We start from the raw sequence: 25,667 nt of genomic DNA on the forward strand, positions 1-25,667 counted from the left end.
ATGCATTTATTTATTGAATTACATTTAATTAATATCATAAAACATGTTTTTGTTACCATGAGCCTTGTTTTAAGATTTATTTCATCCAAATGGTTAAAATAAATGGTGACTTTTTTCATTTGATTTTCCTTGATTTGTCCATCCATTACATTTTCACTAGAATTGGAACATTTTATTTTAATTTAACATTGCACTTTGTGTGCCTTTGTTTGAATATAAAAAATTCACTTTATATTTTCAATCTTTCATATTTATATTTTCAGTGTGAGTAACAAAACAATTTCCCTCTGGGATCAATAAAGTATTCTGAATCTGTTCTCCACCCTATAAATGACTTATAATTTTTTATATAAACTACTCAAGCCACGCATTACACTGGATCACCCCGTTTTTCTGATTAATATAACAGGCCCATGTCTTGGTCTGAAAGACTGGAAAATAACTGATTAATGTTGTTTAAGGGAATATTATTTATTTTTTTGGTGTTGTTTTACAAAATATTCATTCTGACAGTCTTAAAAAAATACCAAAAAGGGCACAGAGATTCAGAATGTCTTCTATTAAAGCTACAAAAATTAATCCAGACTGCACAATTGAATTAAGATACTTAAGGCCTTATTTTATACCCAAATCCTCATACACAAGCACACTGTAATCAAATATATGCCTTTATTCAAAACAAGTTACAAATTCTGCAAATCCTGAGGATTATTTTGATATGCTTTAACTTTCTGGGGATTATAGGACGCTCCAGACTTCCCCGCTACAACTCTGTTTGTGAGGATCAAATACACCTTCAGTGGGCTGCTAGGATGGACTGAGGAATAAGCTAGTTTTTCTTCCCCAGTTTCAGTGACTTTGAAGGTTATTTTTATCACTCTGACAGATCCGAAGAGGTGGTTTCACCTGTGTTTTCAAGATGCCGGACATCTTGCTCACACTTCTTTCAGTTAGTTGTACTTAAAAGGCACCTCACAATTTACGTTCTGCTCTGAAGTCAAATCCTCTTATGGTATTTGCACTGAATTGTACACCCATGTGAGAGTGCACAGGTGTCAACTGAGGCCTAATTTTTAACTCTCAATAGCAATGCCATTAGATAAAGCTTTAAGGATTTCAAAGAGGAGATTTCCAAAGATTTACTTTGGCTGTAATAAGCAGAAAGGGGATTTTACTGCAGCGCCACCCTCTGGGAAAATATTACACTTTTAACTTTTTTCACAGCAGAAATTTTGACCTACCACAGTAGGAAAAGCAAAGGTGGACATTAACATTAGTTTGTGTTCAAAGTTTCACAGTGAGTCAGCACAGACAACACCTGGACTTGGAAATGAAGCACCCAAACCGACAGTGGCCATTAGATGTTAAAGGGACTGTTAATCTGTTCCTTTTTCCACATAGTGACTCTGAAGAACTATGAGACCAATTTCACAAACTATGACAAATCAAACACAATCACAGCACATCACACTCAGAAGTCCAAATGTCTCAAATCAAACGAAGCACTTCCATAAAAAGATACCTTTTATTAAACTGCATGCAAATCTCATCTTCACAGTCCAGATCATTAAGAGGCAGAGGTGACTATGCAAACAAATGATTAGCAGAGTCTGACACTGTCACATTCAGAGTGTGATTTCCTGTTATTTCTGTTTAGTTGGAGGGGGCAGCGAGCACAGCGTCCAGGGCACTCTGAGCCTCTTTGATCTGCTGCTGCAGTCTCTGCTTCATGGCCTCGTTCTGAGCCTTCCTCAGCATGTCCTGCATGTCTTTGATGGCAGCCCGGTAGCCCGGAGCATTGTGAAACACTCGGATAGCCTTGTCGCCACTGCACACCAAGAAGCGTCCGTTAATGTCAAACCTAAGGTCCGTGATCTCCATGCTGTGGACGCCGTGCATCTCCTCCTCCAGCTTTCCGCTGGCAGCATCGTACATGGCCACGTTGCAGCCATCGCTGACGGCCACCACCCGGCCGTCTGGAGACAAGGCCACCCGGCTGCCTTCAGACGAGCTGCAGGGAACGGTTTTCAGGAGGTAGGGATCCTGCTGCTTTTTGTACTCCACGTCCGTGTTCCATAGCTTCCACGTGCCGTCTTTGGAGACGCTCACCATCCTGAAAAATGAAAAGAAAGTATTACTGCTTAACACAGCAGGCTTCTTTACTCTCACCTTAACGTTTATATGCCATTTTATGTTGTCTCAGCTTATAAACAACCATTTATTTTCCATCTCAAATATTGCAGCGTATTACCTGCGAGAGTCGTTGGAAAAGGCAAATGCGTGGACTCCAGCAGAGTGGCCCTTCAGGTCAAAGGCTCGCACCACCTCTCTGAAGTCTCCTCCTTTGCCGAAGCAAACCTCCCACACCTTCACATCAGGAGTGAAGCCGCAGGACGCGACAAACCTGAGCGAATAGATGAAGCAGGATCAGAGCTCCCAAAGAGTGACACGCAATTCAAACACTTATTTTTATTTCGATTTTTATTTTACTGAATGGAATTTAAAAGTAAAAACAATATGAAGAAATCATCTTACATGTGGGAAAATTACTTTTCAGACCTTTACTTTTCTCAACAACAGTTTAAAGCAGAAGAACCTACAGCTCTTACTGTAAAACATCGCTTATAGACACTTTTTCTGTTTTAATGTCATGAAACAGTAAAACAATAAACTTACAGAGTAGATGTATATCATTTCTAAGCTTTCAAGTGTAAGCTGTGCAGTAAATAAGGAGTGGGACTGACCTGCCACACGGGGAGATGGCAGCATAAGAATTGGTTATCTGGTTCGTGTTGATAGAGGCCAGCACCTCTCCTTTCAGGTCCCAGATGTTGATACAGGTGTCGGTGGAGGCACTCATGATAAACTTGCCTGTGGGTGAGAAACACAATATCAGCCCCATAAACTGGTGACAAATACTGAAAAATCAATAAATCAATAAATCAATAAATAAGGTTTTAACAGATATTCCCTTTTTTGACAGCTTTCTTCTCATGTGAAACTAGAGTCAACTTTTGTTGCTTGTTGGTGGGTTGATTTTTTTCTTAAAACAGTTAGGCTGTCAAGAGGCTGACTAACCCAAAGACTGGACAAATAATCAGAGAGATGGAGCAGATGAATAAAAGAAACATTGAAATGAATTTACTGATTGTTAAATACTAAACCACAAATGGTTTCACACACTTTCAAAAACCCAGCTGGTGATAAAAACAAACCCAGCTGTGTTAACTGCGTTACTAGCCGATACTATAAGTAAAAACTTTTAAGTTATTTCGGCATTCTGTACCTGTCTCTGCGATGCCAATGTTGAGGATGGTGGCCTTGTGCTTCTGTGGGAAGTCCTCGGGAGCAGCTTTGAAGCTCATGGAGCCGTCATCCTTCTTTGTCATTTTGAAGATTCGTATGCAGTCTCCGTTGGCCAACCAGGTGATAAACGCCCTGTAGAGAAAAGGAGAAAATCAGTGAAGATTTTCTGAAGATTACCTCACCATAACTCTGGTTGTGTATAATACTTTGAAAAGGTATTGGTCCACTTACTGATTACTTTTCTTCATATTTTACATGCTTACATGTTTCAGATCATCAAACAAGTTACTTCACAAGTCTTTTCTAAACCTCTTTGACCTGGTTTATGTTAAACTTACACTAGCTCTTGTGTACAATTCACTTTCCTTAGGAAAGAGAAGAAATGCTTTATGTCAGTAAGTGTAGTTAAAGACCTGGAGTCAGGGCTAAACCGGACCAGCGTAGCGTGATCCAGCTCCACATTGGCTCTCAGACACTTGTGCTCGCGGTCCAGGAAGTCCTTGGTGCTCCAGATCCGAACAGTGCGGTCGTCAGCACAGGACGCCAGGTACTTCCCGTTACTGCTAAAATCGAGGCACGTCACATTTCCACTGTGGCCCTAAAAGGCACATGGAAACAAGTACACACATGCTGAAAAATGGCTATGGAGAGGGTGCAAGTGAAACCTTGTTAAATTATTTCAGAACAGCTCACTGAGCTGAGCGGCATCTAGACCAAAACAAAAGCAAGGCTTTTAACTCGCATAACCTACAGTGACTTAAAACAAACCAAACTCCGGTCTCTTATGAAAACTCTTCCTTGTCCTCTGAGGCTTTTACAATGTGTGTGTTTGATGATTGTTTCAGTTTACCTTCAGAGAGGCTGCCAGCAGCGGATGGCTGAAAGTGTGTTGTGTAGGTTTATCCTTGCGGCCACGCTGCTTCTCCTGCTTCTGCTTCTTGGATTGGGAACCCTTCACAGCACTGGCTTCAGCTGGAAGACACACAGGAAAAACATGACCATTGATGCCCACTAAGACTATTTTAAAAGGATATATACAAACTATTACTCAGATGGCTGTATATCAGGAGAATAAGCAGTTCTACTAATTGGAGCTTTGCTGCTTTGATCACTGGCTGCCTCAGTCTGCATGCCAAAGTATCCTTGGGGAAGATAGTGAACCCCAAGTTGCTCTCCAATGGGCTCATAGAGCATAAATATTAGGTAGTAAGTAGTTAGGCACAGGAAAAAAGTGCTTGTGTTAATAACTCTTGTAGTACAAAGCACTTACAAAACAGAACCAGTCCATTTATAATGCTATATGTTTAGCATTATATAGATAATAACATATCATATAGAATTTGTAATTTTGCACAATTTCTAACATAAATATAAACAAAATACACGTACTCATTTTGTTTTTTAGGTTTCCATTTTATTTCTTTACTTTTTATTATAAGTTTTTCTATTATCATTATTTAATTAAGTTGTGTGGTTTGTGTGGTTGGTCTTCTGTAATTTTACTAACAATATAAGTGTATCTAACTTTAATAAGCAGTCTAACAATAACAATGTACTCTTGTGAGCTGCTATGAATCCGTTATCTCTGGGGAAAAATCATTGATGGAAAGCTCTTGTTTATGGATCTTCTTCAACAAGCCTGCACATTAGCATGTATGTCAAAGCCCAGTCATAAGGAAAAGGCTAAGAACATAAAAAAAAGTTTTATTTCCACACATTTCATTTTAGAATAAACCATTGGTTATGCTATTTCTGAACATGATCTGGGTGTTATGAAGCATTAACAAACAGCTAAAAGATAACTGATGTGTAATTTTCCAATCCTTGGTATCATGACAACCCCCCCCCCCCCCCCCCCCCCCAAAAAAAAAACAAACTCTGGAAATCAGGGAATTAGCTCTGGGAGGTTTTCTATTCACTGCATGCAATGTTAACAGAATGTGGAAAAACACTCTCAGCATGATTATTATAGTGAACTAAAATTAAATTAAAAGCCAAGAAAATTGTGGAAATAAGCTATACGATTGAAAACTAAGAAAATGAAAAAGTAACCAAAATAATTTTTTTTTAAAAACGAATTACTTAACTTCCTCCTTTAGTATAAAGACATACACATTAGGTTAACTGGTGACTCTTAATTGGCCATAGGTGTAAATGTGAGTATGGGCAGTTGTCGGTCTCTAAATTAACCCAGCAACAGAGTGACAACCTGTCTGGGATAAGTGGAAGAAAATGGATGGATGTGATGGATAAAAATCTAAACTAAAACATCCAAAATAACTCAAACTATCCTCAAAAGAAAAACAAAATTCAAAATGAAACACAAACAAAACCTATTTAGACAACACAAAACTATAATAAGTTACTATTAAAGTGATTAACTCCAAGGTTATAAAAATTATGCCCAGGATTATTACTGTATTATTATTCAATTATAAATCCTATTACCTGGAGAAAAAATAATAGTCTAACTACGTCTTTATTAGTCCAAAATTTAATTTAATGTAAATTCTTCTTCAAACATAGTTAAACAGACTCAACATCAGATGAATGTGCTAACCTTCCTCTGTTTTATAACTTTTAAGTACTATCTTTATACAGTGAGCTATTCTACTTTACGCTGTAAAGCGCTTTGGGGTCCTTAGGGACTAAGTAAAGCGCTATACAAATACAAGCCATTTACCATTTACATGTACAGGAGTGTTGTCATTAACTAATGTTACGTGCTACAGATACCGATTTGAACCTTTGTCATCAATGAAGCGTTAAAAAACAGGCAGTGACTCGACAGAAAGCAGTGCACCCATTGGTCTGTTAATGTGACAGTGACAGCCACTCAAAAGTTACCGTAGCTTGTACTTCTAGCTCTGAGTTCGTGTTAATATCGTTGGCACGGAGCTCTTTTGTTGAATGAATCGATTACTGAGTAAGTGAGTGAGTGAATGAATGAATGAATGAATGAATGAATGCAGTATGACTGACTTGCCGCCTTCTCCACAGTCTCCCCCTTCTCCAGCTAGCTAGAGTTACGTTAGCCTGAGTGGCTCTTACCGGCAAACTCCGCTGCCTGCTCCGTTTCCTCTCTTATTTCTTCTTTCCGTCTGCCCACCGCTAACGCAACCAGAATAACCAGTGCACCCAGTAACAAAGTTAACGCGGCCAGAGCAGCTATCTCCATGCTGACACCCTTCTGCCACGTATTTTGCAACGCTAACGTCTCCTAAACTAACCCCGCACGACTGGGGCACCGCGCATGCGTCCTAATAGCACGCTTCATCTAAGGCTGCGTTCAGTTTACGACTGCAAATAGTAAATACGAGAATCCCCCGTCCCCAAACATTTCCGTGAAACATATACAGTTTATTTTAAATGTATAAACATTCCGTTTCCATTCAGTTTGGCTTGCATGATTTTAACATGAGGTTAAAAGACAACTTAATCTCTTAGATTATTCGTTTTCGTTTTTTTCTTAGTTTTAATGGCGTTACCTATCGTAACTGCCACAATTTTCACATTTCCTGTTCTGCGTGTAGTCATGAATGCAGCACAATCCGGGTATCAAATCGTCTCTAATGCCACCTAGCGGACTGGCGTGTGTGGAATGTTTGAAAACTTTTCAGGAAAAAGGTTGGAGCCATGCTTCCACGATGTTTCACCAAAATTTATATCCTACCATCTGAGTAAAAATCAAGACTCACCAGACCAGGCAAATTTTTTTCCAGTTTTTTACTGTCCGTTTTCTGCAATCCCGCGTGAAGAGTATCCTCTGTGTCCTTTTCTGAGCTGACAGGAGTGGCACTGATTGTGGGGTGTCTGCTGCTTTAGCTCACCTACTTCAAGGTTTAACATGCTGTGCATTCAGAGATGCTCCTCTGCATTCCTGTGTTTGTAACAAGTAATTAAATGAGTTTTTGGATCCCTAGCAGATCATTACATGGAGAAACCTTTGGAATGCAAGCATGCTGATCCACACAGGTATGCACACATGGGTATTCACAGACGCGGACTAAAGCTTTCTTGGCTGCTACCTCAAAGCACACTGTGCGCTGTCTATCTTGCGTGCTGCACAATATCGTTTATTATTTAGTAAATATTGATATCTATGGCTAGCTAGTTTATTGTGATGGTGCTTTGTTTTCTCTATTATTATGTTGCTCTTTGTTGTTTGCTGTCTCCTCTGTTTGTTTTTTTTGTTTGTTTGTTTTTTTTCTCCATACAGGTGACCCAGGAGTTCTTTTTTTTTTTCTCTCTCTTCCCCCCCCTTCTCACCGTCTCTTCTCCCCTTTGGTTTTCTTTCTTTCTCTCCCCCTCTTTCTCTCATTCATTCCCCCTGTCCTATTTATTAAAAAAAAAAAAAAAAAAAAAAAATGACAAAGGATGAACTGAAGCTCTGCCATCACGTAATGTCGCATACTGCTGTTTCTGATGTCATTTAAAAAAAAAAAAAAAGAGTTTTTGGATCAGTTCAAAGTTGTCAGGCATTTTCACCTTTCAAAGTTTCTTAAATTACCCATCCCCATGCTGAGTTGAACTTCATTTTGACCATGTCTACAAGCCTAAATAAATGTGATTTAGATATTTGCATCAAGTATACCTGAAATATTTAAAGTAAAAGCATGTATTCTTCAGGAAAGTAGCCATTTACTGTTCCGTGGCAAGTGGTAATACTTCCAAATATGCTTTAAAACGCAGTGTGATTATTTTCTGAGAAGAAAAAGAAGTTTGGACTTATATCTAGTCTAACGTTATATTGAATCTGATTTCAACTCCAGCTTTCTTGAAATTAAATCACTTAAATTTATTGGGACTAACTCGTAGACACAGTGCCCAGTAAAACACTACTTAGATCTCTCAGAGTATGTTGGATATCAATTCTTGACATTCTTGTTCTGTAAGCAGCATGTCATTAACAAAGCATTTTTCCAATGTGTTTCATGTTTTTGGCAGGGGAGAAACCCGAATTCAGAAGAGAAACCCACAGAAGCTTGGAGAAAAAAAAAAATCCAGACTCCATAAAGAATCACTTTCCCTTCTTGCTCTGCTGTTCATCCACCATGTGTAGCAAACCCCTCTTTAAGGGGCTCTTCTGATTGGATGCCCCTCACAAAGAGAGGTGTTAAGGATTACTCCTCTCATAAACATCATACAACCAGAAGTAGTAGAAGAAGAAAAAAAAAAAAACTATCAGAAACTGTGCGTTTGGAGAAGTTTGACACCTGACAGGGTTTACTTGTTCATAAAGTGAACAAATTACTCAAAACTCTGGCCAAGTTTAATACGAGGATCCACTATTGTAACAGTATATACATGACAGAAAATAAGAACAATCATAACAGGTCCTCTTTAACTTCCTGCAACATTACTAAGCAATACTTGTATATCCACTACAAAAACAGCATACTGCTAATACACAGTATGAAGTATAGCCTCCACATCTTGAGAAGAAAATTTGGCGATCTTTAAAGGTTTAATGTGGAACATCCACAACTCACATTTTTATTTATTCAAATTTGACCATCCAAATAAAAAAAATTAAAAAAAAAAAAGAAAAAAAAAGAAGAAACAAAGACAGACCCCCCCCCAAAAAAAAACAAACACAAAACCCAACTGGTAACGGCTCACTTTTCACAATAAGAGGTGATTATTACTGAGAACAGAGATCATTTGAATAAAACAGCTGACATCAACTGCTTTACTGTCCATGTTTGCTGCATGCTCAAAAACAAAAATAATAATAAAAACAAAAACGAAACAAAAAAAAAAATCCCTGTATCGCTGTGAGAGATCCAATAGAACAGACTGTAATTTTAGTAAATCTGACATAAGGTAGCAGTGACATTTCTGAAGTGGGGATGTGTTGCTGTGCAGATATTTAAAAACTCACCATTTATCACAGTTACATGTGCATTAACAGCAGGTAGGCTGAAGGTAAAATGTAACTGATTCTAGCAGATTTGTTACGTTTCAGTGAATTAACAAGGATTCAGTGCCTGGGCGCAAAGAGAGGTAGTCTGGCACAACAAACACACACACAAGCACACTCTCATCTCAAGATTCTTTTCACAGGGAACAAGCTGAAGAGTTGGCTTTGGTTTGTCAGCGCTAGTCGAGTACTCATCCTACTCACATACTGACCTGCTAATTCAATCAGTTGGCAATCACTATCAAAAAAGGCCATCCACAGGAGGACTCTGGGAATGCTTGCAATGACAAAGAGTACGAAACAAGAACACAAGGGTCTGCACAAACTACGTTAAGACATTTACTAAGTCACCCTTTTAAGTGCAGAAACACATTCATTTACAGGGTCAGAGAGCCAATTAAAAAAATAATTTAAATGCAAACTTTACATTTACACTGCAGTGTTGTGTACCTTATCTGAATTGACTGTGCATTTCATCCCATTCAGACTCAGTCAGAGAATGTATTCAAATATCCAGGTAACATACAAACCAGCGAGCGTTTCACGTAAAAAAATAAATGTCTGAGCCGCAGCTCCACCTTTAGCTCGACTCAACTTTCTCCTTAAGACGAACCAATGGGAGTGTCCGTGTATGGTAAAAGGAAAAAGAACTTTGGATATGCTTATGTTCAGCATCTATCAAATAGTCTTTTCTCTTTCAAGTATAGTACATAATTGTGGTTTCTCTCTCCTTACTGCTGCATTCCCTCACTGGGTCATGGACTCAGTAGGCTAATGTGCTCTATCTAACTCGTCTGCAAACTTCGGGCCAGCACAACCCACTGGAGGAGGAGAGGGAGGAAGCAGAGGGCATGGTGGTAGCCTGATGGGGTGGGATGTTGGGCTTAGAACAGAGCAATGTTAGCCAGGTTAGCCATAGCAGCAACAGCTGGAGTCCTTCCGAATGCGTTGTTGGAACGACGTGGCAGGCTACTTCTTCCTGTTGTGTTGTCGCCTCGCCTGCAGCCTCTGCCGTGCTCCGGATGTTTTCGATCCAGCTCCAATTGAGAAGGAAGGAGTTGCTGGAGATCCTAAACAAAATAAAAAATATATGGATATGTAACAATTTCTGCTACAAAGTATCCAGTTCTTAACAGTGGCATCAAATTTTCAAACTTCAAAACTGCCTCTTAATTTCATCTAAATTAGGATCAATATCAGGTCTGACAAGGAATTCTTATAGTGAGGCAACATGCTTTTAAGTATTTGGCTCCAATAAAAATTCCCATAAGCTTGCCTCAAGCCCACCTTTAATAACAGAACCCATGTGTTTCCACTTCGGCCTCACAGCAGTAGATAAACAGGCTAAATCCCACTACATTGCAATGCATAATGCTACAGTGTAGCATCCTATTACCAACAGAAGAGGTATAGAGTAATTTAACAAATTTATCAATAAAACTTTGTGATGGTGCTGCACTCTCACTAAATAAAATCAGAAGACTAATTTGTTTAAATCACTGGGTTACAGCTCCTTGAGAGCAACCATCGTTTAAACATCTAGCCACACATCCCTACTAAAGCCCCAGCTGGGCATCACCTCTAAAAAAAAAAAAAAAAAAAGAAAAAAGAAAATTGATGCCTCACCAAACTGAACAGCATTGAAGCCTTGGAGTGGAGTTCCAGGACTTCCAAAGGGACTTGGACCTCCAGCAGCACTCTGGCCAAAAGATGGTGTTGACGTTCCTGCAGGGAAAACAGCATGCAACTTCAAACACCCAACACCTAAAACTCTGATAGACCAACATAGTAACCTAACCACAGAAATCTTTCTGTCAGTGTGTGGCACAGTAGGAAACCAGCACTCACACATAAGTGCAACCATACAGCGATGTAAACAAACAAAAATGCAGCCCACCCTCCCCACTACTGAGACCCGTTAATTCAACTACTGGTTATGTTTCACATACCAATCATTTCAATTAATTTACTATCATTTACTGGTAATCAAAACTAAAATTATTTTAAGATATTCGCAACAGACAAAATTAGTGTAGTGGTTAACATCTTTGCCTAACACGAGAAAGATCCCTGACTTGAGACCAGGAGGAGACACAAAAAGGTCACCCGGAGTAAAATCTGTGCCAAATCAAATGTCTGGTGTGATAAAAACCCTTTCAAGCAAGGGAACAGCCAAAAGAAATAGCTAGCCAACATTACATTCATTGCTTGAACCGCTCTACAGGTGGGCTTAAGACATAAACAAGCAAAACAACAACAGTCTTAATTCCTTACCAAAAGCTGGTTTGTCTGTAGCAGCAGCCCCAAAGTTGAAGCTTCCCATCTGTGGTGCAGGATTATTGGAAACTGGTGTTCCAAACTGAGGGCACGGCATTCCAGAGCCAAAGTTAAATCCACCGGATGCTGGCTGAGCTGGTCCAGAGGGAGCCGGCTGAGGAGCTGCACTGCCAAATCCGAAGGTGGGTGTGGAGGAGCTCTGAGCCTGGGTTGCTGCACCGAAACTTGGTGGAGCTGAGGGTGCAGCTGAGGGAGCGGCAGTGCCACCGAAAGCAAAACCAGCAGTGCTGGCTCCAAATGCTGGTTTAGCTGGGGTACCAAAAGTGGCTGCTGTGGTGGTAGGAGTTGCCCCAAAGTTGAAAGGAGCTGGGGCAGGGTTAGAAGCAGGTGTGGATGACGCTCCGCTGCCTCCAAAAGTGAATGGCTTTGGCGCTGCTGCTGTGGAGCCAAAGGTTGTCTGAGCTGCTGGGGCTTCAAAAGATGACTTTCCAAAGTTGCAGGTTGACTGTGTGGTAGCAGGAGCAGCAGTGGAAACTGTGTTGCCCATGGCAAAGCCTCCAAATGAAGCAGTGGTTGTGTTCTGATTGGGTGCTGTCTGGCCAAATGTAAATACTTTCTGGCTGGCAGCCTGAGCATCTGGCTGTGTGGCACCAAATGCAAAGGTACCCTGGCTGGAGGTTGTGGTTGAAGCAGTAGCAGGTCCTGGAGCTGGGGCCGTGGCTGCTGCTGTAGTAGTGGTAGCAGTTCCAAACTGAATTGTGCCGACAGCATTCTGAGCCTGATTCAAAGCTGAGTTGGTGGTACTTGTTGTAGATGTTGTGTTCCAGTTTCCAAATAGGGATTTCATAGCTGGTTGTGGAGCAGGCTGTGAAGTGGGAAGGGAGCCTGTGGATGTGCCAGCTGTGGTGGTTGAGCCAGAAAACAGAGATGGGCCAGCTGTGTTGCTGCTTGTTGATCCACCAAATACTGAGGCTGTACTGGTTGTGCTTGAAATTGTAGAGGCTGCCTTTGCACTTGCAAGGGATGGAGGCTGTCCAAAGCCAGTAGCCGCAGTGGCATCTCCAAAGATGGGTTTGAAATTCTGGACAGGTGGTTTGCTTTCTGAAGCTGATGTAGCTGAAGTGGTGGTGGCGGTTACAGCAAAGATGGGCTTAAAGCCTGAAGCCATTAGTGGGTTGGTGTTACTGACTGATGCAGAGCTGCTGGCTGGGGCTGCAGTAACAGCAGTTGAGTTAGATGTTGAGGAAGCAGAGGAGGCGCTGACCTGACTAGCCACCCCAAATAGGCTTGCCATAGGTGGGGTGCTGCTGGCAGCCTGGGAGACCTGACCCAGCAGGACCTGAGCAAAGGCGGAGGACTGCTGCACAGACGCAGAGGAGGACTGGGAGACTGCAGGGATTTGTGGGGAAGCCACTGTTGTTGATGCCTTTAGGATTGAAACACTGGGTTGTGCGGGTGTGGTTGATACAGACACTAAGGGCACATTGGGAGGAAAAAAACATGAGTGTACAGAACAAAGAAATTAAAGGTAGTCAAAATTAAATCAAGTGAAGAGCAGTTGTACCTGAACTTGCACTGGTAGCGGATGTGGGAGAAGGAGCACTAGCTTTCTTCAAAGCCTCCAGCAGTGGGTTGGGGGCTGCAGGCACTGTACCGGCACTGCTCACTGGATTGGGATCCAGGTTAATGACTGGGGTGGCAGAGCTAGATGTGGGCAAGGGAGCTGCCAGAAGGCTGCTCAAGGTTGTGGTGGAAGTTGTAGCAGTAGCAGTAGAGCCAGCAGAGGGGGCAGGCAGGGTGGAAGTGGTGGCTGAGGGGGAGACAGTCTTCTCAGGCTCTGGAGCTAAAAGAAAGAAGAGGGTCACAGACATGCTAGGGCTTTTTCCTCCATTTTGGTTGAAACACATTTATGTAGATTGACTTCTTTCACAATGGCTCTATAGTAATATAGATATATTTTATGTACATTTTATACATATCTCCATGCGATTTTTCTATACACATTTCTGTACATTGTTACCTGTATATGCAGACTTCAGTTGCTTATGTATAAACGACCACTTTGTGTCTTTGTTTTATATTCCCCTTACTATAAGAGCTGTGTAACAACAAAATTTCTCATCCGTGGGATAATAAAGGTTTATTCTTTTCTATTCTATAAATATTTTTTCTGGTGTTTAAATCTTTACATGTGAATGAAGGGTTAACAGATTGAACTGAATGCAACTTACCAGGTGTCTCCAGGACCTTCTGTATCTTACTTATACCAGCCTTTTTCTCCTCATCTAGATCTTTAACAGTAACTGTATAACCCAGTTCAGGAGGTGGGGGCTGCAAGGAAGCACAAGGAGAGACTAAAAGCACTGTAATGGCTAAGCATGAGAACAGAGGTTTCTAATGAGACTGCAGTAATCCTTACCAGAGAAATGTGATCATCCCGGTTGCTGGACACCAGTTGAATCTTCCTTTTTCTTTTCCCACTACCACCAGAGTCTGACGAAGTATTGAGTTGGACCTTGGGCAATGGAGCCAGTTTGACTGGAACATCATCATACAAGGCACAATAAATAGAAAGCAATTTAATGTCTCTGAAGGTTTTTTTCTTTTAAGTCAACTGCATTCATGTTAAATTTTTGGGGCACACGGATTGAACACTGCACAAATCCCAACTTGTTGTTCGTTCATTCAGACCCACTGAATGAATGAACATTTGCCACAAGAAGAAAAAAAACAAAAACAAAAAAAACCAAAAAAAAAAACCAACAGCCTTTCTTGGGATGTTTCTGGAAACCATTTTCTTAAACCGAGTAATGAGGGGTCAAACTGGCTAATCAATTTCTCTAAAAGTAAAGAAGCAATCTGAATTAAGCACAATTGCAATGATAATGTTCAAACGCATGAGTTTGAGTCCCATTTGAAAACTCTGATAATATTCTTCAACAGTCTTAAGAGTTAACTTAACAGTAGAGGGCCACTAAGATAAACCCCATGCTGGAAAATGGGTCTTTAGGGTACAAGTGAATGAATTTCTGGGATAAGGAATGACTTTGTGTAAATAAAGTCTAACTAGCATTACCTATGATCACTTCCCAGCAAATTAGCTCTATGGATTTTTAATTAGTAGTAGAACTTTTCAGTCAGTGTTGCATAAATCTAAATAATCTGCTGCACAGAGCTGCATTTCTAGGACAGATGAATCCCTACACAACACAGCTACTCAAGGTATGACACTCACAAGAGACAAGTGTGTTGTCCATAGACGTGTGATCTGACTTTGCAGAGGATGCTGAGCTGGGAGACTGCGTGTCGTCCTCTCTGGAAATGAAACTTAAGGTTACAATCCGCAATACTGGATTAAATGTCAACAACTGATCAGAAGCCTAACAGAGACACACCTGGGTCTTTTTGAGATGCCCTCTGGAGTCTGACAGCGAGATGATCCAGGGCTGGACAGAGGGGAGCTGGGTGCTGACGGCTTCTTCCACTGTGAAGGGAAAACAAGATTTAGAGTGTCATAGCTCCACTGTTTCCTCTAGAATCCTGTGCGTCCTTTAATGCAGCAGAGAAGAGTTACCTGGTTGAGACCCAATGAAGAGCTGTAGGAACTCTGGATGGCATTTCTCCTGGTGCCCGGGGTTCCTCTTGGAGCATGAGCTCCACTGCCAGAGCTGATTGAGGATGTCCGAGACCTCTTCATAATGGACTCCTCAGTCAGTGAGGTCATCCCTCTTTTCAGACTTCCTGGCCTGGGAAAAGGAAAGTATTTCTCTTAATGCACAGGTAGCACCACACTATACTTCACCCTGCACCACAGGCTTTCATAAGACATGATCTAACTGTATGAAAAGTTTAACTTACTTAGGAACCAGCTGTGACGGCGTGCCATTGGGCAAAAGGGGTTCAAAAGCAGAGTGTGCACTTCCACCGCTGTCATTACGTCTTAGGAAGTAAAAAATTAATTAAAAAATAAAATGGAAAAAACCAACAACCATTTATTATTTTGAAATATAACAATAGAGAAAACTAGAGCAGGGCGATATGACCAAAAATATTTATCACGATATACATTTGAAAATTTGCGATAACGATATAACTGATGATCTAATTGACACTAGACAAAATACTTTACAATTCCACAACTTTATTATTGCAAAAAACCCATCAATGTATTTTCACTTAAACAAGCAGCTGTTTTTTATGTGCATTAAAGTTATATAAAAATGTAACAGTGCAAATTCCTTGCTGACAGTTTAATCAAAAGGCATTTCCAGTGGAAACTGGCCGACATATCATCAGCATAACCATGTATAATATCCACAAAACTTAAAAAGAGGTTATACACACACAATACGGTAATATTATGTTGAAGCACAGTACGTATCACTCCGCGAGGCGCCTGCCTAACATAGCCGTAATGCTCCGACAATCAATCAAGCGGTGCGGGTTCGTAGCTTAGTCGTACTAAAACATTTGACAGATTTTCGAGCGCCGTGTACGACATAAAATCGTTTCGAGGTCAGTAAACACAACCAGAATTCATACACAAGGCACACGGGATTATAAGGGGCACTGTCGATTTTCAGAAAAATCAAAGGATTGATTTTAAGTGTGCCGTATTTTCCAAACAACACGGTGATGACGACGGCCCGCTAACATGCTCTACCAAAAATAGTGCTTTGTTGTGTATCTGACGGACGAAAGCTAAACCAGTTCCACACCACTAAGGTTGCAGCATTTTTACAAACCAATTCTGGTTCATCCGTTTCATTCAACGATCCACTTTCGCTCTTCTCATTCTGCCTCGTCGCCATGTGCGTATGTAAACAAAGGCACTACGCACGCGTGTTTTACCCATATTCTATTGTGATATTTCATTTTCCTATCGTTGCCCAAAATTACACCGGTATTACCGTGAACGGTATGATATAGCCCAGCCCTAGAGAAAACCTATGTAAAATGTGCTGTGTTAAGTGTTAGTGATATTTCCAATTTTCTTGGCATCCAGTAACTCAAAACTGCATTTGAGCTTCGGTAATGTATTTATAGAAGACTTTAAGGCCACATTTGTACGTGTGATCTGTATCTATTCAAATTACTGGGGGAAAAAGGGAAGAAATGAATACAGCATTATAATGCAGATGTTATATGCATTCATAAGAATGCAAGGCCCCATGTGGGAGTGTATATTTTGTTGGAACATTACATTAGAAGAGTGAGCTTTCCAAGTGCACCACAAATGGACTGGGAAATGGTGTTAATAGGAAAAAGCTATTCATCCATTCTGTTTGCAGCTGTCCGTAAAGCTAAGAGACCGAGACAACTAAAAGCATCAACAGGCTGTTTTTCTGTAGCCTTGCTAATAACCACACTATGCATTACCTACAGACCAAGAAGGTTTAAACAAAACACATGATACTTTTTATGTCTTAGGTTTGCTGTGCGAGTATAGGAAGTCCTTTTTTTTCCAGTCTATTTTTTTAATTTATTTCAGTTGAAATGTTTTTATACCTACTTTTAGTTTACTATAATAACCTTACAGCTATCAGACAAAAAAAAAAAGTGTCACCAAGCTACATAAAAAGGCAAAAATATAAAGCTTGTCAGCATTCATGTGCTGCCTCGTACCTTCTTTTGCTTTTCTGCTCAGTTGTAAAGCTCCTGTCCTCGTCGTCCACTTCTCTCTTGCGGCTTTCCTTCAGCACCTTGAGGACACTCTCTCTGGAGCACGGATCGGCAGGCGCTCTGGGGAGAACGGCATAACTCAAATGGTCCATGCTGAAACAAAAGAAAGGTAAACAGCCATTACAAAAGTTTTATCAAAAGGGTTTTGACATTAATCTCTTAAAACAGGTTATGTTAGAGTTTAAAGAGATCTGACTCAAGCTGATGATCTAGACTGAAACACTGTAATGCATAGATCGCACAGAGACCTGGGGGAGCTGTGGTCAGGCCTGGCGATCTTCACTGTGACAGGGCTGAGGGCAGCCGGGGAATTGCGAGGGCTGAGGATGTTTTTCTTTCTGAAACCGTCCCATTTGACGGGAGGAAGGATTCCCACTGACGAGACACCCGGCTGCTGCAGGGGGTAGTGGCGCTGGGGTGTGATGGTGAACCTGCTCGCTGCTCCCGGTGTCTCCCTGCAGGACAGAACAATTAGAGGCCAAGGCAAAATGAAGGGTCTGAAAGTCTGCTTTTCGTAATCCCACAAATGGCCATAATAGATTTTTCTGGGAAAACCCAAACATATAATACTCACTAATATTACAGAAAACGTGAACTTTTGTTCCTGTCTCTGATATTTCATGTTAAATACCATTCGTCAGTCTCTATAATGGTTGGGGCGATAGCGGAAATAAATCCGATTGTCAGGTAAAAGTCTAATGCTTTCTAAATACATTACTACATTGCCAATACAGCAAACCTGCTAAATATGCTTTTCAGTACTAAAGTAATTTATATGGCCAACAATTCAAGTTTTCTGTCATAACTGTTCACAGATTGGAAATGCCGGTACTATATTAGTAGTAAATTACTGTAATGAGAAACTCTTGCACATGACATAACCTGTACAGATATATACGCATAGGGTTGCAGTAACGTGTAGCACATTTGGATAGCTGTGTGGAGCTACAGAGATCGCTCTGACGACTCGAAGGTTAGTCATTAAAAACCGCCAAGCTGCACCTTTAACCTTTTGAATTCCAACAACTTAACCGCCTCCATTCAAAAAGACCGGGCTGTATTACGCCGGTAAAACCGAGATGTGATTGATTTGATTTTAGCCTGAACATACCCAGCAAATGAAAGCCTTCTGTTTGGAGTATAGACGGCGTGGTTGGGTCTGGCCAGCTTTTCCCGGAGCTGCTCTCGGGGATTTCTCACAGCTCTCCGCCTCCCCGAGTCGGCGGTTGGGCTCTCCGGTTTCCCGATGTAACTCCCCATGAGAAAATCCCGGGGGCTAAAAAGAAAAGACTCGCTTGATAAGGATTCCTTTCGATAAACTCCGCTTTCAGCGAGTCTTTGACTTAAGTGTCCCTCTGATTCCCGGAGCTCGGCTCTGTTGTTGCCGCTGCTCTTCGCTCTCCCCCGTGCGGGTACCGAGACGCCGGTCGCCTCCCAGCCCCACAGCCAGCGCCGCAGTACGGCCGGAACGTTTAGCCCACCCCGAGGATTCGGGCCTAACCTGGCGGGAAGCGGTTCTCCGCTATGATAATAACAGACAATACAACAAACTGCAAGAATTAAGGTCACATAAAGAAAAGTGGGAATATAATAAAAAGCGAGAATAACTAGGCCTAGAGCAGAGAGAAGCAATAAATGTTTTTCTCTAGGAGACATGGCGGCAACGCGCCGCCGGAGGACTCTCATATCCCATCATGCTGTTCTTCCGACATTACTTCTTGGATTTATATTTGTATTCACGCGCATTAGCGCCATCTACCGAGGTGGGGCTGTAAAACGCCGCCAGTGTTACTGCTCATTAAATTAATCTTCCTTTTGCTGAACCTTGGACAAATGTAATGTAAACTCTTGTGTAAAATATATGTATGATTATTATTTTTATTTTTTGCATATTGGTCACACTTAAATGTTTCAGATCATCAATTCAATTTTAATATTAATTTAATTTATTTAGGACAGTGCATGTTAATGAACATAAATGTAAAAAAAATTACATGAATGTAAACATACCAGATTATAGCCAAGGGCTAATTTCCATCTGTTGTCCATAAAACATAAAGACAAAGTTAACTGGAGTAAACATAGCATGCAGTTTGTGAAGGGGATCCTGATAATAGTTTGGGAATGGTCAGAGAGGAGTCTTTCCAGGGTCTGACGTGGAAAGTCAGCGCCACAGGTCTGTAATCCCGGGGGCCGCTGTGACGTCTTCCACTCTGCGGGCTCAGATTCACCATGAACAGTTAATGAAAGACTCCTCAAAGCTGGGAGCACAGGCCTTGAGGACAAGGGGACTCACCCTGTCTGGTCGAGCAGACTTGCCTGAGTGGAGTCTTCTCTGTTCTCTTTGAACCTGGTCACGATCGAAAACGATAGGTGTGGGAGGGGTGTCAGGATTTTCTCAAGATTTTATGGTGCAATGTGTAGAGAGAAAGAGAGTGAGTGGCTTGGCAGTGGATTGCAGGCTAACTACAGGTAGGTCAGTGGGGGGGGGGGGGCATTTACTGCAGTGTCAAATCTGTTGAAAACAAATCCAACTCATGGGATCTGCCCTCACTCAGGTGCTGAGTCTGTAACTGGGCTATGACAGAGTGCTAATGTCAAATGCAGCAGTGGGGTTAGCAGAGGGAGGAACATAAACAGCCACCAAGATTACATGGGTAAAATCCCTGGGCAAATAATCCGGCCTGAGTCCAACAGCGCACAGTTCAAAAATCACCAAACAACGGTGGACCTTTAAATTTAGATTTGCCATGCTACTCTTCTATTCACCTAGACAAGACCACAGACAAGTGACAGTGAGAGCAGGACATATGAAGCAATGTTGGTGAATCATTAGTAAAGAGGAACTGAGGGCAGCTATGAATAGGATGAAAGTGGAAAGCCGGATGGTCCAGATGACAACCTGTAGAGGTATGGAGATGTCTAGTAGAGCGAGCAATGGACTTTTTGACCAGACTGTTTAACAGAGAATGCCTGGATGAGGTCAGGTACCCGGGGTCAGCCATCCAAACCAATGGAGAGGGGACAAGAAAGGTGAAAAAAAGAGTGCATGCAAGGTAGAATAGGTGGAGGCCGGTGTTAGGGGTGATTTGTGACAGAAGGATAGCAGCTGGAGTAAAGGGTAAGATTTACAAGATGGTAGTGAGACCTGCTATGATATATGGCTTGGAGCTGGTGTCACTGAGAAAAAGATAGGAGGCTGAACTGGAAGTGAGACAGCTGAAGATGTTAAACATTTTCATTGGGAGTGAGCAGAATGACAGGATTAGAAATGAGAATATCAGGGGGGCTGAGCAGTTTGGAGACAAAGTTAGAGGCAAGTCTGAGATGATTTGGACAAATGCAGAAGAAGGGATAGTAGATATATTGGACAAAGGATGCTGAAAATGAGGAAGCGCACAGAGAAAATGCATGCATAGGGATTGGTGTGACAGAAAAGGATGCTATGGATAGGGTGAGATGGAGGATCCACTATGGTGCCCCCTAAAAGGAACAACTAAAAGATGAAGAACAAAAAAAGAGGATAAATTTTATTTTACTTGATTTGAAATAAATCAGACACCATGTTATGTCAAAACATACAACAAGGAAAACAACAGAAATTATGGCCTCCCTGAGATTTATATTCATTAATATGATTGTCATTACTTCAGAGAATGTCACAGCTGGTGTACAAAAAGAGGTATGAAAGCCATGTTTGTCTTTAAAATTTAATAGATCATTGAAAATTACTCAGTTCACCTACTTACATAGCAAAATAATTAACTTTCCACATCAAGAAAGTAGATAAAATTACTACAACTGCAGATTCCTAGTTTCCACAAATAAGACCTGTTTTCAGTTTCTAAAATATAGATTCCTCATCCTTTGCATGGCTTCTGTTTCTTGCACTGAGTGGAGACATTTCGACTTCAAAGGTTTTGTCAAACGCACTGCAGTCCACAAGGAATGCTCCTTTTTCCAGGGAAATGCACGAAGCAAATCGGTGACCCCACAGAATCTCATCCTGTGTGTAGGATGTCCTTGCCTGGCATGTCATACCTGCAGAAAAGCATCAGCGGGTTAGGAACCGGTCACTTTATTGGAAAAAGATCCAACAGATTTTATCAGGACATAACTTTATTGTGTGCAAGTTTACATGAAAGCACATCTTTTTCTCTGCATTTATGCACTTTAGCCAGCACTGAGCCATAAGAATAAAGTTTTTTTTATAAACACAAATTTATTAATATTTTAGATGGTGAACAGTAACAGTAACCTTTTTCTTAGTTGGTTTCAGTTTGCCAACCACTCAAACAATGGCAAAAAAACTACCACAAAGCAGCTTTATGAAGATCTATGCTACTGTACGTGTTACTGTAACATCACAAAACAACCAGTAAACATCACAACAAGCAATAAAATCCCAGTTTAATAATAACACACATACTTAGCTCTTTTCAAAAATGACAAACAAGCAAAGTTGTAAACGTAGCTGTATCCATATTAAACAGCACAAGCACCACATTTCTACAAACCTGATGCCTCCACAATGCCTTCCAGGATAACGATAATCTCCAGTGTCTCCCTCTTCAAGCGCTTGGCCCCCACCTCCCAGAAGGGACTACTGTCATTGATGATATGGGCAATGGTTTGGGGCTCTACCAGGAGAAGCCTGTCTCCTCCAGTGTCATAGCCCAGATTGATCTCTGTCTGCTCCAGTGGGATGAACTCTCCCTCCTTGGTCTGCCTGGATTTGATCAGCTTGGCTCGGATCTTGGCGTCCACCATGTGGCTCTCTCGAAGGTCACCTATGCGGAAGAGCAAGCAAAGCTTCTCGTCACGCTCGCAGATGACGCAGTGTTTGCTGAAGATCAGTGTCTGGGCCCTCTGCTGTGGTCGGGAGATTTTAACGAACATACAGCCCACCATCACGGCATCGATAATGGAGCCGGTGATGGACTGGACCATCAGGAGCACCACACCCTCAGGACAATTAGCTGTTACCCTCCTGGTGCCGTACCCAATAGTCCTCTGGGTCTCCAGAGATAGCAGCAGGGCTGCGAGGTAGCTGTCCACATTTTCAAAGCATGCCTGCCACTGGGAGTCGTGGGCGTGTGCAATGTCGTCACGTAGCCAAGCATCTAAGAAGTAGATTGCACCAAAGGACATCCATGTGAGGATGTAACAGGCAGTGAAGACGAGAAGGAACCAGAGATATTTAAGATCTACTAATGTGGTGAAAATATCTGAAATGAAGCGACTCTTGTCTTTAATGTGTCCCAGATTAACCCTGCACTTGCCGTCCTTGGTGACGTAACGCTGGCGCTGATTGTTGGTAGTGACACATAGAGGCTGCTCGTCTCCCAGCAGCTTGCAGCGCCTCCTGAAGCTCTTTGCACTGTGCCGCTTCTCTGTTGGAGAGAGAGCAATGTTGCCCCTGAAGGTTGATTGCCATTGAGAGCTCAAACGTTTAAAGTGTTTGTTACGATGCATGTGCAGAGATTTCAAGGTGTCTTCTACTGATTCTAGAGGAGTTTCTTGGATGACGTCCTGTTGATGAACCTCATGCTCAGCTGGAGCGAACACCTGAGAGGAACTCTCAGGTGGACACTGAGGCCCCTCTTGGGATGGTGGGGGTGACGAGCAGTTAGTGATCATCATGGATCAAAGTGAATTTATCTGCAACCTGAAATTGCAGAAAATATTACATAATATTCACAATATTCCAAAAATATTGCAGAAAAATGTGGATATGGATGATGTGATGTGGCCAACAATGATTCAACATTGCACACAGTTCATGCTTTATTGTCGGGGAGAGTTAGTGTACACAGAACAGAGTGGCTGAGTAAACCAATGGCTCTAGTCGTGTAGACGTTCAGAAACCAAACCAAGCATCATAGTGAAAAAGAAAGGTAATATGTGTGACTTCAGACATGACATGGTTGTTGGCTGAAACCAAACTTCCATTCTAAAGTAATTTAAATTAATTTAAAACAACAATCAAAATAATAAATCTGGTTCTTGTCATCCTTTTACTGAATAGAGAGAACACGACTCAGTCAAACTATTTATAATTATTTTATTTAATCATCTTCCGGAAGAGAGAGACATGCACAGCCCAAAGCCATTTTGCAGATCTCTAGCGTTAGAAACCAAAAATGGTTTGTATTATTTTGGTCCTTTACACGTCACACATAGTTTCGATAAAAACAACTCCTTCTGTGTTACTTAGTTCCTACTTAGTTCTGTCTGGTTTCCTGTATATGCCTCTGCAGCTCTGCACTAAACTTCCTGTTTTTCAGTCTGACTGAGCACTTGGTTTATGAGTCAAAGCTGGCCTTGCTTTACAGGCCTTTATTATTAAAATACATAAAACAATATACCGGCAATCTAAAAAAAAGGACTAAGAACATATATTTATTCTTTAACTATGTATTTACTTATTCATGCTGCCAGGTCATCCTCTATTTATATTCAGGTGATTCACGAGGTTACCTCAGATTCAGATCAGCATAACAGCAGGTTTCATCTGTCTGAAGTGGGCTGATCAGTCACCGCTGCAACTTGTTGCACATGCAGGGATTGTCCTAATCCTTAAAATTAATCTGAACTACACCAAAGAATACAAAGGATTTGAAAAGATTACCAACTGTATTTGCCTGAAGGCTTAAATCTAGAAAGTAGTGTCCAGATGTGGCCAAAATTCATCTTGACTACATGTGTGCCCATCTGTGTAATACATTTACAGCTATCAAGCAACATGAGTCAGGGAGACAGGATTTTACTACAAGGAAACATTCGAAAACAAATAACAACTTACAATCTTAAATCTTTCTAGCCCATTTATGCTTTAGAGTTGCTTAAGGATTTTGAGCAACTAGTAGCTGTTTGTAGATGAGGGTGTCGCATATCTCACGTGTTGTATTGATAATATAAAACACCTAGCAAGATTTTTGTTTTAAAAATAAGCATCAGCCATATGTGATAATTGTCAAATAAGATGTAGTCTATAAATAAAAAGTAAACTATTATAAAATATAGTAGTTTATATAGTTTAACAATGATAAAAAAAATACTGTGTTACAATAGCCAGTTACAATCAATATAATTTAATATGAAGCTTAATTATGAACTCAGTCCAGACATTTTGTAAGGTGCAAGAGTATAAACAAATATGGTGGAAATACAGATTGATATTCAATTAGTATTATCTTCTACAACTTTGTAACTTTAGAGGTTTTATATAAACAATAGTCATTTCCATACATGTTGAACTGCTGTGGATGGGTTTTAGTCTTTTTTTTCTTCCTTTTTTGTTTCATTTTCAATGTAACCAGTCCTTGTGATGTTTTTTGTAACTATATTTACAATACGTTAATACTTAGTCAAAAAATATTTTGAGTAAAAAAAAATTACATTGCCAAATATTCCATGTTATGCTAAGCTGACCTGATTGGGGCACTCAGACTGACTGCTACTCCAGGCAACGAAAACCTGAAGTAAGTCGACAAGTACAGTATGCATGTATTTTTAAATTTTTTATGAGTTATTTCCAGGATATTCATTGGAAAGTAGAATATGTAGCGCAGTTTAATCAATAAGGGTACTGGCAGAAAATAATTCACCCACATTAGACTGTTTTTTTGTTGTTGGTTTTGACAGGTAATCTTTGATGTTTCCCTCAATTTTCACTTTTTTTTTTTTTTACATTTTCCATATCCAATCAATCAGTTAACCAAATTAATCCAAATGTATCATTATGAATAAAAATTAATTTAATTTAGATTCCTGTGAAAACAAGCATTACATAAATACCACACAACAGTGTATCTGTGTTTTCTATTGCTTAAAATACAGGACAAGTAACTGAGTAAGTTTAGATAAAGAAAGCAAAGACAGTATTAATGTCTTATAGATTGAGTTCACATGTTCAGATTTATTTACTGAAAACGTGAAAACCCCACATACCTCTGCAAAGCATGTCTTAAGATGAACGCTGCTGCTGGTATAATGTAACTTCCTTCAGCTCATCGGGGTAATCAAATGGAGGAGGAGAGAGTTTAGAGTGAAGAGCTGCTGCTGTGGAGCTATGCAGCTGTTTGTCTCCTCCCCCTCAATCGTTCAGAGCACAAACACTGACAATGTTTTTTCATTCTTACAGTCTGCTTTCACAAACCTAATATGATTCACGGTGCATTCAAAAGCCTGCAACAGTTTTTGGAACATTTCAGCCCAGATACTCTCACCCTAGTCAGATAATTTAATCAGCCCTGAACATAATAAAACCTGGGTGTATACAGTTTTCTTTAACTTTTGTAAAGTGATTTGTTGAAATGATGCTGGAAAAAGTTCCACAAAAGCATGGACACTTAAGGCTGTTTTATAGGTCATCTATCAGTGGTGGCAGCTGTAAATGAAACACAGACCCGACCGAATACAATACAGGGATCAAATTAACGAATGGAACTTACAAAAATAAGCTGCTACTATATTC

The 25,667-nt window shown here is 40.8% G+C and overlaps 3 protein-coding genes across 3 annotated transcripts; all 3 read right to left on the minus strand.

Moving 5' to 3' along the window:
- Nucleotides 1-450: 450 nt before the first annotated feature.
- On the minus strand, nt 451-6,558 carry tbl2 (transducin beta like 2). Its single transcript, XM_086309383.1, has 7 exons — nt 6,358-6,558; nt 4,157-4,278; nt 3,720-3,904; nt 3,287-3,438; nt 2,745-2,871; nt 2,252-2,404; nt 451-2,113 (listed from the first exon to the last, which is right to left on the minus strand). The coding sequence occupies exons 1-7, from the start codon at nt 6,482-6,484 to the stop codon at nt 1,654-1,656; spliced, it is 1,326 nt and encodes a 441-aa protein (XP_086165509.1). The 5' UTR covers nt 6,485-6,558; the 3' UTR covers nt 451-1,653.
- A 1,425-nt stretch (nt 6,559-7,983) lies between these two features.
- Nucleotides 7,984-18,897, minus strand: pom121 (POM121 transmembrane nucleoporin). The gene is made up of 13 exons (XM_086309384.1): nt 18,300-18,897; nt 17,437-17,643; nt 17,132-17,281; nt 15,365-15,445; nt 15,081-15,252; nt 14,902-14,990; nt 14,742-14,821; nt 13,926-14,044; nt 13,738-13,837; nt 13,071-13,349; nt 11,504-12,979; nt 10,856-10,954; nt 7,984-10,299 (listed from the first exon to the last, which is right to left on the minus strand). The coding sequence occupies exons 1-13, from the start codon at nt 18,872-18,874 to the stop codon at nt 10,199-10,201; spliced, it is 3,528 nt and encodes a 1,175-aa protein (XP_086165510.1). The 5' UTR covers nt 18,875-18,897; the 3' UTR covers nt 7,984-10,198.
- Nucleotides 18,898-19,606: 709 nt separating this feature from the next.
- On the minus strand, nt 19,607-25,565 carry LOC147321066 (G protein-activated inward rectifier potassium channel 3-like). Its single transcript, XM_086309387.1, has 3 exons — nt 25,142-25,565; nt 21,706-22,856; nt 19,607-21,229 (listed from the first exon to the last, which is right to left on the minus strand). Exons 2-3 carry the CDS (start codon nt 22,829-22,831, stop codon nt 21,033-21,035), a joined length of 1,323 nt encoding a protein of 440 aa, XP_086165513.1. The 5' UTR covers nt 22,832-22,856; nt 25,142-25,565; the 3' UTR covers nt 19,607-21,032.
- Between the last annotated feature and the right edge of the window lie 102 nt (nt 25,566-25,667).

The sequence above is a fragment of the Aulonocara sp. 'chitande type north' Nkhata Bay genome, linkage group LG10 (genome assembly GCF_057382095.1).
Source record: "Aulonocara sp. 'chitande type north' Nkhata Bay isolate Kocher_YH1m ecotype deep benthic linkage group LG10, A_spYH_male_GT1.1, whole genome shotgun sequence".
NCBI lineage: Eukaryota > Metazoa > Chordata > Actinopteri > Cichliformes > Cichlidae > Aulonocara > Aulonocara sp. 'chitande type north' Nkhata Bay.

Bases quoted from the DNA above. Each gene is read 5' to 3' on its own strand.
- LOC147321066 (XM_086309387.1), bottom strand. From the start codon at position 22,831: ATGATGATCACTAACTGCTCGTCACCCCCACCATCCCAAGAGGGGCCT. The intron at 21,230-21,705 runs GTTTGTAGAAAT...GCTTTTCTGCAG, and splicing joins AGGCATTGTGGAGGCATCAG to GTATGACATGCCAGGCAAGG.
- pom121 (XM_086309384.1), bottom strand. From the start codon at position 18,874: ATGAGAGTCCTCCGGCGGCGCGTTGCCGCCATGTCTCCTAGAGAAAAA. The intron at 15,253-15,364 runs GTAAGTTAAACT...TCCTTTTCCCAG, and splicing joins CCGTCACAGCTGGTTCCTAA to GCCAGGAAGTCTGAAAAGAG. The intron at 10,955-11,503 runs GTAAGGAATTAA...TTTTCCCTGCAG, and splicing joins TACAGACAAACCAGCTTTTG to GAACGTCAACACCATCTTTT.
- tbl2 (XM_086309383.1), bottom strand. From the start codon at position 6,484: ATGGAGATAGCTGCTCTGGCCGCGTTAACTTTGTTACTGGGTGCACTG. The intron at 4,279-6,357 runs GTAAGAGCCACT...TGTGTCTTCCAG, and splicing joins GCAGGCAGCGGAGTTTGCCG to CTGAAGCCAGTGCTGTGAAG. The intron at 2,872-3,286 runs GTACAGAATGCC...TCTCACCCACAG, and splicing joins CATTGGCATCGCAGAGACAG to GCAAGTTTATCATGAGTGCC.